Here is a 15,867-nt window from a genome sequence, read left to right as displayed (position 1 = left end):
GGTACGCCCTCCATATTCTCACCGCCTCCTGGCGGAGCCCCTCCGCCGCCTCGGGGTTGTGGTACTTCCGAGCGTGCCGCAGCAAGGACGCGCATACAGGGTCGCCCTCCAGCTGCACCTGAGTAGGCATGGGGCTGTCCGGCGTGGGCTGGTTTACCTCCACTCCACTGCCGCCCTCTGGTGGCGGACCGGTCTCACACCATGCAAGGACGCCGATCCGGACGGGCGAGCTTCCCCGTGAAGACGAGGGCGATGAGCGGTGGCGCCGCTTGCTGGTCTTCTTCTTGCCCTTTTTGGTCTTGGACTTGTGGCCGGGCATGATGTCTCGAGTTGGCTTGTCGTTCTGTAACGGTGGCGGGTAGGAGCAAGGACGAGACACAGATCCTGCTTTGCAGCCAACGTCACTGCTTTATTCCACATAAAATGACAGTAACACACACACGACGTGCACACTAAAGACAACGACAAGCACACGACACTGCGCGAACGCACATTAAATAGACAAACTACATGAGCCCCGAGTGATTACGAGACGGGCCACAGGTGGGACGAATGAACACACGCAGACACAACCACACCCACGAGGAGCCACAGACGCAGACGGTAAGACGCAGACGACGTAGACACACGCCCACAGGGAGGGGTCCGGAGCTGTTCCGTGACATAGGCAAACAAACGACCCTAAGGTGAGACGGATCACGGGCCACCTGAGAGACGCACACAACGCAACAATTACAGGACAGCTGCCGCTGTAAATGGGGGCGATCAGTAGGGGGCCCGCTGTACCGTGACATATTCGCAGTGTTCTTCGTAACGATATGTGGTAGTGTAACAAAATACCCCTCAAAAACAGGAGAAGGAACATTAACCTGACGAATTTTTATGTTGCATTGTGTTCCAGGTTTGAGAAGTGCTGGAATTTTGGCAAAAGTATTTAAAAATGCTTGAAATTGTAATTGTATTTTGTTTCACAACAAATAGCTGTCTGATTGAATAGTTCGCGTTTACAAATACATTTACAAATAATACCACACAGCGACACAAACGTGATGTCAGGAGATACATTATTTAAATGTCAGTAGATACATTGTTTGTCACGGTGAGGCGGCCCCCTACCGGCCCCCTCCGTCCACAGCGGCTGTTGTTGTTGTTGTTTGGTGACATCATGTGCGTCCCTCGGGTGGGCGGAGCCCATGATCCGTCTCACCTGAGGGTCGTTTGCCTATATATGTCTTGTCTTTGTACCAGTTGACCGCTGGTCATTATATCCTTAATTTGGATCTTTTGCACAGGTTTTGGTTTGCATACTTTCTATTAAACCATCCTTTTTCCCTGAGAAATCGCTTCCTTTTCAGTTGCTCACACCGCCCGTCACATTGTTACTGTTAAAAATGCACTTCCAATAAAGTGAGTATTGGAAAATCCATTTTTTGCTGCTGAATGTAACTTGTAATCTAACGTAGTTACTTTTAAAGGATTAATCAGTAATCAGAAATCGGATTACTTTATCAAGGTAACTAAGCCATCACTGCTGCCACCCCACTGGAAATGGTAATTTTAAAAGAAAAAAGTAAAAAGTCTAGCTCCGCCACTGGTATCTAGGTGATCCTGTCACCACTTACCATGATGTTTTCATCTCTCTTACACATTTTTTTTTACACGGTTTGATTTCCTTGCTGAAATAGTGTGCATAAAGAAGCAGTTTTTTTTTCTTTTAGCTAAAGTGGATGATGTGAGGGAGAGATTTGCATATTACTTGCAGTTTCATAATGACAATGAGAAGAAAAGGCGGCAGTTGATGAGGAAAGAATGTCCACAAATGATTTTGCATAAAGGCTGACTGTTGTGCCCTGTCATATGTGGGGTGGTGGAAAGTCCAGTGGGCTGGCTATGTTTGTTTTCCTGTCTAGTCCTGTGAGTACCTAGATGGTGTGCTGCGGTCTCATTGCAGTCAGGTTTTTCACGTTTTCAGAAGAGTTCTGGAGTTGGTATTTGCTATGTCTAGTCTGTCACTGATTCTTCCCCTGTTAGGTTAAGGTGATAATGTGATGTGTTCCTCTCAGAGAACATTATCATTTTATGTGTGATTATTGAAATATGTGGTTGCAGTGAAAATATTTTTGAATGGTTTTCCCTATATGACTAAGTTTAATGTAATAATAGATGCCGCATATTGTTTTCAATCAATGGCATATTTGTTGCCATTTAGAGGTTTTGTGTTGCGGACGCAACATTACAGTTGCAAGGTGTGTCTGTTCAGTGATGTGTAACTGGAAACTCCATTCAACTTTTAATAGGTTTCGAGGCACCATTTTGTATATACACAAAACAACTGCTTTCAATAGCAAAATCCTAGTGGAGGCTGACGATATTTTTACTCTGAAGCACAAAAGGTGCAGCAACAGTAAATTGAGATCTAGGATGAACCCATACCTACTACACCTACATCTACTACACCTACACCTACACAACACCTACACCTACTACACCTACACACACATTTCGTTTCTCATACTGCTAGACCTCAGTGCTGCTTTTGACACCATTGATCATAATATTCTACTTAATAGACTGGAGACACTCATTGGCATAAGAGGTCAAGCACTCTCCTGGTTCAGGTCCTACCTGACAGATCGTTACCAATTTGTGCTAGTAAATAACGAATGCTCTGAGCATTCTAAAGTAAAGTATGGTGTCCCACAAGGATCTGTACTGGGCCCCATATTATTCTCATTATATATGCTACCATTGGGCACTATCATTCGTAGGCATGGCATTAGCTTCCATTGCTACGCAGATGATACTCAGTTGTATATATCTTCTAATCCAGATGATACCACCACAACTCTTAAGATTGAGAACTGCGTCCAGGATATTAAAAACTGGATGGCGTCTAATTTTCTTAAACTAAATTCTGACAAGACTGAGGTACTGATTCTTGGGCCTAAAGCTGTTAGAAGCAATTGGGCTGATATTCCCCTTACCCTAGATGGTTTTTCAGTAACACCAAAATCTACTGCAAAAAGTTTAGGTGTCACTATTGATTCTGATCTTTCATTTGACACACATGTATGCAATGTCACTAAGGCTGCCTTTTTCCATTTACGTAATATTGCCAAGCTGAGACACTTACTTTCATTAGCTGATGCAGAGAAGCTAGTTCATGCTTTTGTCTCGTCGAGATTGGACTACTGTAATAGTCTTCTAATTGGATGCTCTAAACAGTCCATAAAGAAGCTACAACTTGTACAAAATGCCGCAGCTAGAGTCCTAACCAAGGCTAGGAAATTCGATCATATTAGTCCCACTCTCGCCGCACTACACTGGCTGCCGATTAAATATCGCATTGAATGTAAAGTTCTCCTGTTAACCTATAAGGCGTTAAATGGTCTTGCCCCACAATATCTGAGTGAACTCATTGATTACTACAACCCATCTCGCCCTTTGCGCTCCCAAAATGCTGGATTTCTCGTAGTTCCAAAAATTAGTAAAACTACAGCCGGAGGCAGAGCTTTCTCTTTTAAAGCCCCTCAATTATGGAATAGCCTTCCAGCTCCAATCCGAGACTCTGACACAGTTCCAATCTTTAAATCTAGACTTAAGACTCACCTGTTTAGTCAAGCCTTCAGCTAAAATTCCCCTTTCTGGTGATCTGAGATGTTGATGCTGTCATCCAGCTGTGTCTTGGCATCACTCTATTTGTGACTATGACTTGACTGGAAAGTAATGTCTCAGTGAGCCCTCATGCCTGTGGTCACCTCTGAACCCCTCCCTTTAGTTATGCTGCTATAGATTAGTCTGCCGGAGCCACATGCTGATCACTGGCACATGAGCTACGTACATTTAAATCAACGGTGGTTTAAATTCATGTCCACTCAGTCTGTATTATCTATCTTCTTGCATGGCTCTACCCAAGACGATTGGATACAGGCACCTGCAGGCACCTGGGGGATGGTCTGGCTGCCGGTGGATGTGCTGATACCGGGGTTCACCTGGGGAGTAACACTGCAGTCGGAGCCTACAATACCAGCATCACTGCTCCGACACGGAATGAAAGCCTGGCATTCATCAACAGACATTTACAGTGACAATATCAAAACCCAGAACTTTCAATTTTACCTTTTACCTAGTCTGATTGTGTGAATTATGTGTGACTTGTGTATTTGTGTGTTAACGGGCCGCCCAATGGAGGATGGGTTCCCTTTTGAGTCTTGGTTCTCCCGAGGTTTCTTCCTATTCCCCACCATCATAGGGAGTTTTTCCTCGCCACTGTCGCCTTTGGCTTGCTCATTAGGGTTCTGGACCCATAGTATTGTTAACCTTGTAAACCCTGTAAAGCTGCTTTGCGACAACTTGAGTTGTTAAAAGCGCTATACAAATAAACTTTGATTGATTGATTGATTGACAACACCTACACCTACACCTACACAACACCTACACCTACTACACCTACACAACACCTACACCTACTACACCTACATCTACTACACCTACACCTACACAACACCTACACCTACTACACCTACACAACACCTACACCTACACAACACCTACACCTACTACACCTACACCTACACAACACCTACACCACAGCTACACAACACCTACACAACACCTACACCTACACAACACCTACACCTACTACACCTACACCTACACAACACCTACATCTACTACACCTACACCTACATAACACCTACACCTACTACACCTACACAACACCTATCCCTACTACACCTACACCTACTACACCTACATCTACACAAAACCTACACCTACTACACCTACACAACACCTACACCTACTACACCTACACCTACACCTACTACACCTACACAACACCTATCCCTACTACACCTACACCTACACAACACCTACACCTACACAACACCTACACCTACTACACCTACACAACACCTACACCTACTACACCTACACTACACCTACACAACACCTACACCACAGCTACACAACACCTACTACACCTACACAACACCTACACATCCTACACCTACTACTCCTACACCTACACCTACTACACCTACACAACACCTACACCTACACAACACCTACTACACCTACTACACCTACACAACACCTACACCTACTCCAGGATATAAATAAAATGACAACAATAAACAAAATAAATAAGCTTTTCCACCTACACCTACTACAACTACACCTACAACTACATCTAGGTACTCCAGGATATAAATAAAATGAAAACAACAATAAACAAATAAATAAACTTTTCCAGTGTTTACAAATGTATACCAATTGGTATAACTTTTTTGCCATTGTGGCACATATCAATTGACACATACCTGTGAATGACCTTTTTGAATGAGACATGGAATCTAGTGGTCATGAATATTGTTGTGAAGTTCATGCAGGTCTCGAATGTGAAGCTCACAGCCTTTGTGACTGGACTTTGATGAACTGTTTGGACAGTTGTTCATTGTTTTTAGGCAACTATCCAACATCAGATTGACTTTGGAATGTATTGATTATGAATTTATTTTTACATATTTTAGGGTATAAGACCTAGTTTTATATAATTTTATTTGTGATAACATAATTAGTATATTATTATATATTACGGTAGTATTACTGTGATAAAATGCATGAGGCTTTCTAGCTGCCATTCAAATTTGTATTTTTCCTCTAATTTGTTTACTGTTTTAATGTATTTTGTGTATGATTGAAAGTATTCATATTAAATACAAAAGCAGATTTATATATTTCACTTTATTAGAATACAGTCATAACATATGAAAAATATATCAACATATATATGTATACATACATACATACACACAAAACTCTCCCATGTCACAATATTTTACTTGAAAATATACACATATGCATCACGTTACATTTTAAATATAACAGGAAATTTGAAAATGTATTAACAATTATTTGGTCAAATGTGTATGGTTAAATGTAGCAATCTAGGACTTAACACAAAAGCAGGAAAAAATGAAAATAAAGAAAATAATGCCTGAACAAGTTGGCATATTTGCCATAAACTCAAATCAAACAATCATGTGTTAAAACAAATAAATATACTTTCTGGTTTTAGGTTTAGGTTTAAATATATATAAGTATATTTAAATAAATATACTTTCTGGTTTTCTGGTTTAGGTTTTATATATATATATATATATATATATATATATATATATATATATATATATATATATATATATAATGATGGATTTCACAGCATACTGTTCTTTACCCTCTCAAAAATCTGCTTTACTTTGACTGCCGGAACACATCCTTCTCGCAGTATGCTTATTGTACCTGAGAACAAAATGGCTTTAGTAAGTACTCTAGAAGTTTAAAGGAAATGTCTGTGTTGTTATATTCAATTTCATGTTACCTTCATCGATTTTCAGGCAGTTGACTACTGTTGAAGGCACCACCTCATTAGACTCTCCATCACACAATACTCCTTGAATCTTGTACCCAAGGCGACTGTTGGAATGTTAAAATGCTTTTAGTTAAACCTGGATATCAGTATCAACAAATGCTGCCAAAAAATTTGCACATCAAAAGTCTAAATGTAAAATCACAGAAAATGATTAGGAGCATTTTCATGACTTTCAGAAAGTGTTTTAATTATATCTTGATATCAGTACCACCTGCCAAAAACTTTCATAAGTCCAAAAACTTTCAAAGTCTTATGAATACAAATGGACAAGAATCAAGTAACATTTCCAAGTAATTAAGTTGACTACTAAAAATATTAGCAAATATTTGTCAAAAATATGAGCTTGACAGTAATGTTTTGTATATACAAACAAGTATACAATAATACACAAATACTTTAAATAAAAAACCCAAAGAAGAGAATGAAACTTACTTAATGACCATGTCATGATGTGTGCTGTCAGGTTCACCACTAGGGTTTGCAGATGTGATAGCCAGTGGTCCAGTGATGCTACACAGGTGGGCTGTGACTGTGTGGTCTGGGACCCGGATCATTATGCTTTCTTTAGTCCCCACACAGTCAAATGCAGGCCCTACACCTTAAGGAGAGGATTCCAAGATCATTTAAGATGAGAACATTACCCAAGGACAGTGATGTTTTACAATGTAGCTCCCTTACCAAGCTTAAAGAGCCAGTCACTCTTTGGGACAATACAGCTGATGCCTCCTGGATACACACGCCTCATGAACTCCCACAGCAGAGGGCTGAATGGAGGTTTGGCGGCCACAAGCTGTTCCACACTTGAGATGCAGATGCATATTGGTTTCTCTAAAGGACGATCCTATGTGGTGAACAGGAACAGTCATGAGATTTCTGTAACATTTATTTCAAATAGATATAACAATGCAAACAGTATATAGACACTATATACTGTCACTTAACTCACTTTGATATTGTATATCTTCTCTACTGCAGTGGGATTCTTGCAGGAAGCAGCCAGTGCATAGACAGTATCAGTTGGAATTCCACATACTCCGTTATGTTCTAGCAATTTGGCGATCTGTAGAAGTCCACTGGTCCCCTGCGATGTAGCAACAGGACATGGAGCTTTGACTGCAGCTTCCTTTTCATTATTGTTCTGGCAAGAATAAGACAAAAGAATCAAAAACCTTTTCGTAGTTAATGCCTACTGAGAGGTTTCAGTAAAACATATTGTGCAGAAATAAAGAAATAAAATACCTTTATCAGTGCAGGTCCAACTGGCATAAGGTTCTTGGAAAAGATACAGTTAACCAGCGATGAGAGAGTGCCATATAAACAAATGATGGCAAAGATGGAAAGCATAGCAACTGAAAAGGGACATAAAAACATATTAACATATTAACTTCATGCAGTCAAAGAGAAAATTAATTTAGCAGAAAACAGAAATGCATTTGTGTACAATGCAACATAAACATCACCTTCCAACTGGTACGGCAGTCTCCCAAGAGTGGAGAGCAGAAAGCACACCAGCATGACCTCCATGATAACAGTTGATGACAACAAAACCAGATTGCCATAGGCTGCTGTAAATGACAAAGATAATTGTGTCTAGCTTAACCTTAAATACTGGTGAAGTCACAAATGATTTTGAAATTAACCTCATGAAACTTACCAACTATCATTAAAAAAGCATTGATCACTAAGAAGGACACTGCTCCTACTGTAAAGCCAGTGGCCGACTCTATGGAAATCTGCAGACGATATCCTGTAAGGAGAAAGATATCATTTAATGATCCAGCATTATTCAACATAGTATGTAAATCTGATCATTCAATATTAGCTTTTTATTTTATTAGGTTTTTTAAATTAGTTATTATATTAACATAATAATAATGTACTTTAGCTCTGAAAATATTTGAACATTAAGAATACTTCATGCACATACCTGCAAATCTGAACCAGGTCCAGGTGGCCCAAATAGCCACGTAGAATGATGGGATAATACACCCAAACCTTCGTCCTCCTTGAACTTGCAGACGGCTGACGTAGGCCTGTATTATGGCCCCTGGGATGAGCACCCAGGGAACTGTCAGATCCAAAAAGCTCTGATGGGGCAGGCTGCTGTGGATGGCTGAGAGAGCTGCCACTCCATTGGTGAGGTAAAACAAAGCATCAGGCAACTGGCTACCATTTTCTTGGGGCTTATCCTGTTGGGACTTCCTTAGATGGTCAAAGCCACTCTTGAGTCGGTCAGTTGAGACAAGCTGGGGACCAACTGGAATAAGAGACTTCTCTGCAATCGTGTTAATGAGTCGGGCAAAGGTCCCATACATTGAGATGGCTGTGAAAAGGGAACATGTGATTCCAAAAAAGATATAGTAGCCATCAAGAGGGATCTGGGAGATGGTTGAGATGGTCATCAGGAAGAAGAAGCCATTGTGGACCAGCTCCAGCATGTCCATGTTCAGGCTTACAAAACAGAGGACCAGAGCGGCTGCCAGGAAAAACCAGTCACCCACCATGGCCTGTTTTCCCACAGCTCCTTCACGCCCAGTCAACATTGATATGACATACTCTTCCCAGGTCTTCACAAGCCAGAAGGTGCAGTGCAAACCAAACTTTGTGAGATGGTAACTGTCTTGTCGCAAGTAAGCATAGTAACTTGAGAGGAGCTGACCCACAGAGTTGATGGATACCCAAATGGCACCTATTGTCATTGATGGAAAGTACCCAAAGGCATAGAAAGCAAATATGAATGGTGAGACTGCATCACAGAAAAAGCCCAAAGCCATGGGTTCAGCATATTTTGTGTTCTTTTTTTTCTCCTGGCCAAGGCTCTGGGAACTACCGGAATTGGTTGTTCCGAGTAGCAGCACATTAAAGAGAGGATTACCAAAACCCTTAAGGACGTAGCGTTGGGAAACTCCTTTAATGAGTAATGCTGCTGAGCCATAAATGGCAAAGAGCAAGATGAGGAGCTCCAGCACTGCGGAGACCACCAGAGCCCAGCCTGCCACTAGTCCCACAGCTTCAAACACCAGTGTGAGAGTGATGGATCCAAACACAAATGGCATAATGTAGTTGACTGTGGCTGAACAGAAAGCCAACATGAAGGACAGCAAGATGTAGGGCACAAGCCCTGCTATAGCAGACTCACTAAGGTAACTAGGGATGGAAGTTTCATTGCCAGGAGTGAAGTTCAAGTAAAGGTTCTCCAGGGTGATATTTGTGTTTGGATTGTGTTGGTTTGCTCCTAGAAATATTCTTGTTGCTCCATAACTTCCCCAAAGAGCTGCATAGCCGATAAAAGACGTGCCACTCAGATGGTCGTATTTACGGAAGGACAGCAAGCCAGCAATCATTTGGCACACTCCACCAATTAGAATTAGATGAACACCTACAGAAAGAAGATATCACAACATTTTCAATGAATATATATATATATATATATATATATATATATATATATATAAAGTTTCATACATAAAAGGTTTTGGTTTTGATCTAAACTTAATATGCCTGTGAAATTAAAGATTTATAGGTAGATATATTAACTGAGCTCATTTAAGACCTGCAAGAATATTTGCAGTTCCAGCTGCTGGAATCCCAGTTCTGGCTCCGTGGAAGTTCTGAAGAAGGACCAAGAGAGCACTGATACCATTGGCCAAGAATCCAAGAACACCAGGTTCACTGTAGAAACTTGCAGGAAACCCATTTACTGATGCCATTGGGTCTGCTGTTAAGGCTGAAAAATATGCCTACCCAAAGGATAATTAAGACATTAGCAAAAGTATTCCATATTCAGTAAATCTGAATATTAATGTTATATGCTGAAGAGTCTGAATATTATCAGAATATCAACACAGCCAATGTGTCAACTTCAGATCTTATTTTGAAGGTTTTTGTTAAGCAAACATGTAAAAACACTTGATTGATTAATATTAATACAGTACACTTCAATTCTCATTTTTCATGTTAGGTAGATTTATGGCTTTATAGCTTGAATGTTAAAAGCTTTCAAAATTTAAGAACATGCTACAAATAATATATATTATACTGCCACTATATTTAAAAATTATATAAATTATAATAACAATATATATATAATTTTTTTTTTCATTTTAGTGGCAGACGTGGTGGTTCCAGAATACACATATGTGGTGGTCTCTCCCTCTCTACTTCACTATTCCCCCAGTGTAAGAGTAAGAATGAGGCTGTCTACCGCCCACTCACAGGTGTATTTCTTTTCATTTCCTGTTCATACAGAGAGCTCACACAGGTGTTCTGTGCAGCAGCAGAATGCGTAAACTCAACAGCTGAGCCCAGAGCTCCTCACAGAGGCAGAGTGTAACACTGCTCCTTTGTTTACGGTCTGACTTCTATTCCTATGTCTCTGGCACTTCTAAGGGTTTGAAAAGACAGCAGAGGTCCTTCCTGTTTGTCCCTGTTAATCAACACAGATCCAAAACGGCCTATTGGTAAGATTTACTAGATTTTCTTGGCTTTTCTAGAAGATATATTGTTTTCACATTATTCTGATTCACACTGATGTCTAATAGACTACATAACCAAATGCCCTCTTATTACATGCTCTGAAATCAGATAAATTTTAAGATGGAACTTACCTGATGAAGATACTTTGTCTAAGCTCACCATCTGAGGCAGGTGGGCTATGTTTATAAGAGTCATTCTTCTGAGAAGTAGGAGGAGCTCCAAAGTTTCCAACCTACGTTTTGCTCTGCTGACATTACTGACCCTTACCAAAGACAATCAGTTTCCGGCTGTATTAAAAAGAAATCCCACCCATGCTGTTAAAAATACAAATTTCCTTTTGGAAATTCCCTTTTGGGTTCCATATGGGGTGTACTCTCCTGGATGCTATATATAGATTAATGAAATGTACCTGAGCAGCGAGAGCATCACTTATCAAGACAACATCCCTCCAGCCGACACATCGGCAGAAAACTTTGTGAACTTGAAGACAAAAAAAAAACACTCAGAAATAAATCCTCAGAATCATCAGAAATAAGCACAGTTTCAACATGCTTTACAAGCTACAGGTAAATAGTATTTATGTGTGCAAATATGTATGTGCTTGTAATGATAAGTTAGATAGATAATGTTTGATGCTTGACAAAATTACTTATAAGACGCTGTAGCACGGGAGTGTTCCTATGTTGCATACGTTTTTTTTGGATGTCTACTCAACACAGAGCTTTTGATCTTGATCTTTTGATTGTTTGTGTGAACACAGTAGCATCATTTGTGTGAACATTGATAACTAAAACACCTACAGTCTTACAGACATGTAGCCAGAAGAGCTGTGTGAAGTTATGTAATATATCACCAATGTACTCCTCCCATGTTAAATCTAAGAGTGAGCCTAAATCTAAGATAGGGAATTATGTGGACATCGAGAAGTAGATTAGTGACTTTTATTAAATACAAAAATTGCATTGCTGTCCAAAAACTTAAAGTACTAAAAGTAAATACAGTATTTAATGTCTTGAGAAGTGAAGTTAAATAAAATTACCAAAAGCATATTGATTACATACCATTGTTTCTTTTGAACAATTATAACCTGTTTTGTACAGAGATCCATCTGCCAAATAACTACTCCGTCTGTGGTTAGAGCACTGCACAAATCTGCATTAGGTGGTGAGCCAGTTTTAACACTTATTACACACTTATTTCCAATGGACCTTTTCTCTGGTCAAGCTGGTCAAACATTTATTGCGCCTCATAAGACTTTTGCCATGAATTCCCGGCTGCCAAGGTGCCTATGAGAACACAGTGGGCGGAGACACTGAATTCTCTTGCTTGTGTGTCCAGTTGTGGAGCGTCCTGCCCCTGAGGAGACAGTGACCAGCAGCTTTGGGAGGTTCATCCAGAGTGTGCAGCCACGGCATCTGTCACCCACGGTCCTAGAGCGCAGCAAACGTATGGTGCTGGACAGCATCGGCGTGGGACTTCTGGGTAGCAGCACTGAAGTGTTTGAGCTGGCCCTTCAGCACTGCCAGGTGTGTGTGTGTGTGTGTGTGTGTGTGTGTGTGTGTGTACACTACTCTTCATTTCTCTTACTGTAATAGTCCATTAAATATAACACTAGGCAATTATTAAAAATTAACTGGCACAGAGTTACAGAAGCACAGAAGCTTGTTGCCACACCTGATTTATTTCTGTATACTTCTGAGTAGAGGGAAAGTCTACTTAACTACTTAATACTTCGAACAGCAAACATACAGCACCAAATGGAACTTTACCGGGACGGAGTTTATATAAAGCATAATGGCCTGGTCTTTACAGAGCACACTTCACCCCCACTAAGACTATAATCATCTAGACTAGTGATAAAATATCATCTAGACTAGTGATAATATATCATCTAGTTGCTTTTTCTCCCATGTGCACAGCACTTACACACAGACTTTACACAGTCTTTTCCTAGGCTGCTGCTGCTGTGCTGACACATGCAGTATGTGTGTGTGTGTGTGTGTGTGTAGTGTATTAATGTACTACAGTGAGAGACTGACCACTTTTTTACTTCATCCCAAAGCACATGTACGCCCCTGATGATATCAGCTTTGTGTATGGGCGAAGTGGAACCAGGTTCTCTCCAACCCTTGCTGCCTTTGTCAATGGAGTAGCAGTAAGTATTTACAGAGGGCATATCTATTTATTTATTTATTTGTTGTTATGTTTGTTTGCTTGTTTAGATACAGTGTTTAGTGTTACAAAGACTATGGCTATGCTATCTCTATGCCATAATTTCTTTTCCCCAGAAATACACAATCAACAAATTATACAATGTGTGTCTAGAATGTATTCATTCTCAATAGTAAAGTATGTCATCGTACACCAGTTTGAGTGACAAATATAAGGGTCTTGTAGGTTATGTGATTGTTATTTGGACTTCACATATTTTCCTGGAGGTAAGTATTACACGTGTATGTATCTAAGTAAGACAGGTAAGAGTTATATCTTGATTTCTCTGATGGAATTATGTCTGGACCACAAGTAGAGCCACTATCCCAGAACAGCAGAGTCGAACAACGTTTAATCGACCCAATGAGTAAAGGTTATGCTCCACGTCTGAAGTAGCTGGTCTTCCTCAGGCTCACTCCATGGACTTTGATGACACCTGGCACCCTGCTACACACCCCTCTGGAGCAGTGATCCCAGCCCTACTCGCCATTAGTGACATGTTACCCAGCAACAGCAAGCCAAGCGGGCTGGACTTCCTGGTCGCTTTCAATGTAGGCATTGAGATCCAGGGAAGGCTGTTGAGATTCTCTAATGAGGCTCTCAACATTCCCAAGAGGTGAGAGTTGCTTCCCACACACAGTCTTCTTTTTGACTCCACCCAAATGAGGGAGAACGAAAGATTGCTTTGTCAAAACAGTCTACCTCGGTTCTAACATAGGGCTGAATCTAATTAAAGTTGTCAGAAAGGTCTCAACAGGACAGCTTCTGTGGCAAACAACATGGGTATTTTCCTAACAAACACAGAGGTGGTAGAGCTTTCCCCTGCTGGATTTAGACACAGAGGAAGTTACTATGAACTCATTTGCGCAACTCATTTGGACAAAACCACTTCTGTTTATAATTATACTTATTGGACCTTTCACTCTTATTTTGACTTAGTATGGATGAAATGACTTATAATTTGTTATTTCCACTAAATGCTTTTAAACAGAACCCATTTGTTCAATAATGCCTTGAAGATACCAGTGGTCAGAGGTTAATAGGTCATTACACAAAATGATACCCTCACAAGAAATTATACTGTATTGCCTTTAGAATGTCATTAGATGGAAGTTCCAAAGGGATTTAAAACCTCAGCACTTCACACATCACAATCATGTACTGATTTAGTATTTAGGTTTAAAATTATGATCTGAAATTCAAGAGGCTGAGTTCCTGTTGTATTTCTTCTCTAAGGTTCCACCCACCTACTGTCGTAGGCACTATGGGTAGTGCTGCTGCCTGTGCCAGTCTTCTCTCCCTGGACCATTCTCAGTGCAGTAATGCCTTGGCCATTGCTGCCTCCTTAGCAGGTGCTCCCATGGCAAATGCAGCCACTCAGTCAAAACCCCTCCACATTGGCAATGCCTCTCGTCTGGGTCTCGAAGCTGCCCTGTTGGCTTCTCGTGGGCTGGAGGCAAGTCCCCTGATCCTCGACACTGTACCCGGGGTCGCTGGCTTCGGTGCGTTCTTTGAAGACTATATGCCACACCCTCTTGGATCACCCGAAGATGAACACCGCTTCCTGCTGGAAGAGCAGGACGTGGCGTTCAAACGATTCCCTGCCCACCTCGGCATGCACTGGGTGGCCGACGCTGCAGGCACTGTCCACAAGGCTCTAACGGGCCTCTCCGGAGGCAATATCAACCCAAGCTCGGTCAGAGACATCCTGCTCAGTGTCCCACACTCCAAGTACATTAACCGACCATTTCCAGAGTCAGAGCACCAAGCACGCCACTCATTCCAGTTCAACGCCTGCACCGCCCTGCTGGACGGGGAGGTGACAGTCTCATCCTTTCAGCCTAAGGCACTCATGCGGCCTGAGCTACATGTGCTGCTCAGCCGTGTACGGGTGGAGCATCCACACGACAACCCGGCCAGTTTCGATCGAATGTACGGAGAGGTGCAGGTCACGCTGGCGACCGGGGATGTCCTGTGGGGCCGCTGCGACACCTTCTACGGTCACTGGAGGAACCCACTCAGCAATGAGAGCCTTCACAAGAAGTTCCGCAATAACGCCAGCACTGTCCTGGCCCCTGAGAAGGTAGATAGACTTTTGGAGGCAGTGGAGGGTCTAGAGTACCTGGCTAACTGCAAACCACTGCTTGTTCCGCTACAGTAGCATGCTTACTCAGAGCATCCTCTTTTGATATTATTGTATCTAATATTGAATATTCATTGAATATATGTATATTGGATATTCTGTTTTCCTCATGAGTTTTTAGAATGAATGAAGACCTTACTTATTTACTTATTTATAATCTGTCTATGCAGAACAATCAGACTTGACAATAATATATTGACTTGACAATAAAAATATAAAGACAGTGAGATGATTGTAAATGTCTGTCTCTATGAAAAGATGGCAAATGAGGAGCAGTAGCACAGAGAGTACTGTAAAATATGACTATAATATGAAATTATTTTATTCTGTGTTAGCAATATGCTAGGGAACTATATTAATGATATGATTGTATTCATAAAAAATTAAAATGTTATAAACCCTACTGTCTATATTGTCACGTGGTGATGGAGGAGAAGCAGAGAGAGTGGTGCACAACGCAGAACATTTATTAACACGACACTGACAAACAAATACACATGAACACGTACAGAGAGCAACTACGTGTTCAATCACCAGACCTAAATACCAAACAAATCAAACTAAACAGAAGAAGAAACAGCTGAACATAATGAATGAGGGT

General features: G+C 41.1%; 2 protein-coding genes across 4 annotated transcripts; one reads left to right on the top strand and one right to left on the bottom strand.

Annotated features, from left to right (window-relative positions):
• Window positions 1-6,145: 6,145 nt before the first annotated feature.
• Window positions 6,146-11,182, bottom strand: LOC143527536 (uncharacterized). Of its 2 annotated transcripts, XM_077022817.1 has the most exons (12): window positions 11,044-11,172; window positions 10,652-10,862; window positions 9,990-10,176; window positions 8,364-9,815; window positions 8,091-8,183; window positions 7,897-8,001; window positions 7,676-7,785; window positions 7,383-7,574; window positions 7,115-7,277; window positions 6,869-7,034; window positions 6,386-6,480; window positions 6,146-6,306 (listed from the first exon to the last, which is right to left on the bottom strand). In XM_077022817.1, the coding sequence occupies exons 2-12, from the start codon at window positions 10,667-10,669 to the stop codon at window positions 6,221-6,223; spliced, it is 2,667 nt and encodes an 888-aa protein (XP_076878932.1). In that variant the 5' UTR covers window positions 10,670-10,862; window positions 11,044-11,172; the 3' UTR covers window positions 6,146-6,220. The 2 variants fall into 2 exon arrangements, with proteins under 2 accessions (XP_076878932.1, XP_076878933.1); XM_077022818.1 differs by lacking the exon at window positions 10,652-10,862 and having other exon boundaries at window positions 11,044-11,182.
• Window positions 11,183-11,191: 9 nt separating this feature from the next.
• Window positions 11,192-15,669, top strand: irg1l (immunoresponsive gene 1, like). Of its 2 annotated transcripts, none has more exons than XM_077022820.1 (6): window positions 11,192-11,478; window positions 12,013-12,073; window positions 12,251-12,438; window positions 12,975-13,067; window positions 13,534-13,739; window positions 14,360-15,669. In XM_077022820.1, the coding sequence occupies exons 1-6, from the start codon at window positions 11,461-11,463 to the stop codon at window positions 15,282-15,284; spliced, it is 1,491 nt and encodes a 496-aa protein (XP_076878935.1). In that variant the 5' UTR covers window positions 11,192-11,460; the 3' UTR covers window positions 15,285-15,669. The 2 variants fall into 2 exon arrangements, with proteins under 2 accessions (XP_076878935.1, XP_076878934.1); XM_077022819.1 differs by having other exon boundaries at window positions 12,013-12,076.
• The last annotated feature ends 198 nt before the right edge of the window (window positions 15,670-15,867 follow it).

The sequence above is a fragment of the Brachyhypopomus gauderio genome, chromosome 11 (genome assembly GCF_052324685.1).
Source record: "Brachyhypopomus gauderio isolate BG-103 chromosome 11, BGAUD_0.2, whole genome shotgun sequence".
NCBI classification, from domain to species: Eukaryota; Metazoa; Chordata; class Actinopteri; order Gymnotiformes; family Hypopomidae; genus Brachyhypopomus; species Brachyhypopomus gauderio.
The sequence above is the reverse complement of the archived record's forward strand: the minus strand, read 5'-3'. Positions and strand labels throughout refer to the sequence as shown.

Coding starts and splice junctions, on each gene's coding strand:
- LOC143527536 (XM_077022817.1), bottom strand. Junction 8,002..8,090: donor TGCTTTTTTAATGATAGTTG/GTAAGTTTCATG, acceptor TGTCATTTACAG/CAGCCTATGGCAATCTGGTT. Junction 7,786..7,896: donor ACTGCCGTACCAGTTGGAAG/GTGATGTTTATG, acceptor GTCCCTTTTCAG/TTGCTATGCTTTCCATCTTT.
- irg1l (XM_077022819.1), top strand. Junction 12,077..12,250: donor GCACAAATCTGCATTAGGTG/GTGAGCCAGTTT, acceptor TTGTGTGTCCAG/TTGTGGAGCGTCCTGCCCCT. Junction 13,740..14,359: donor GCTCTCAACATTCCCAAGAG/GTGAGAGTTGCT, acceptor TTCTTCTCTAAG/GTTCCACCCACCTACTGTCG.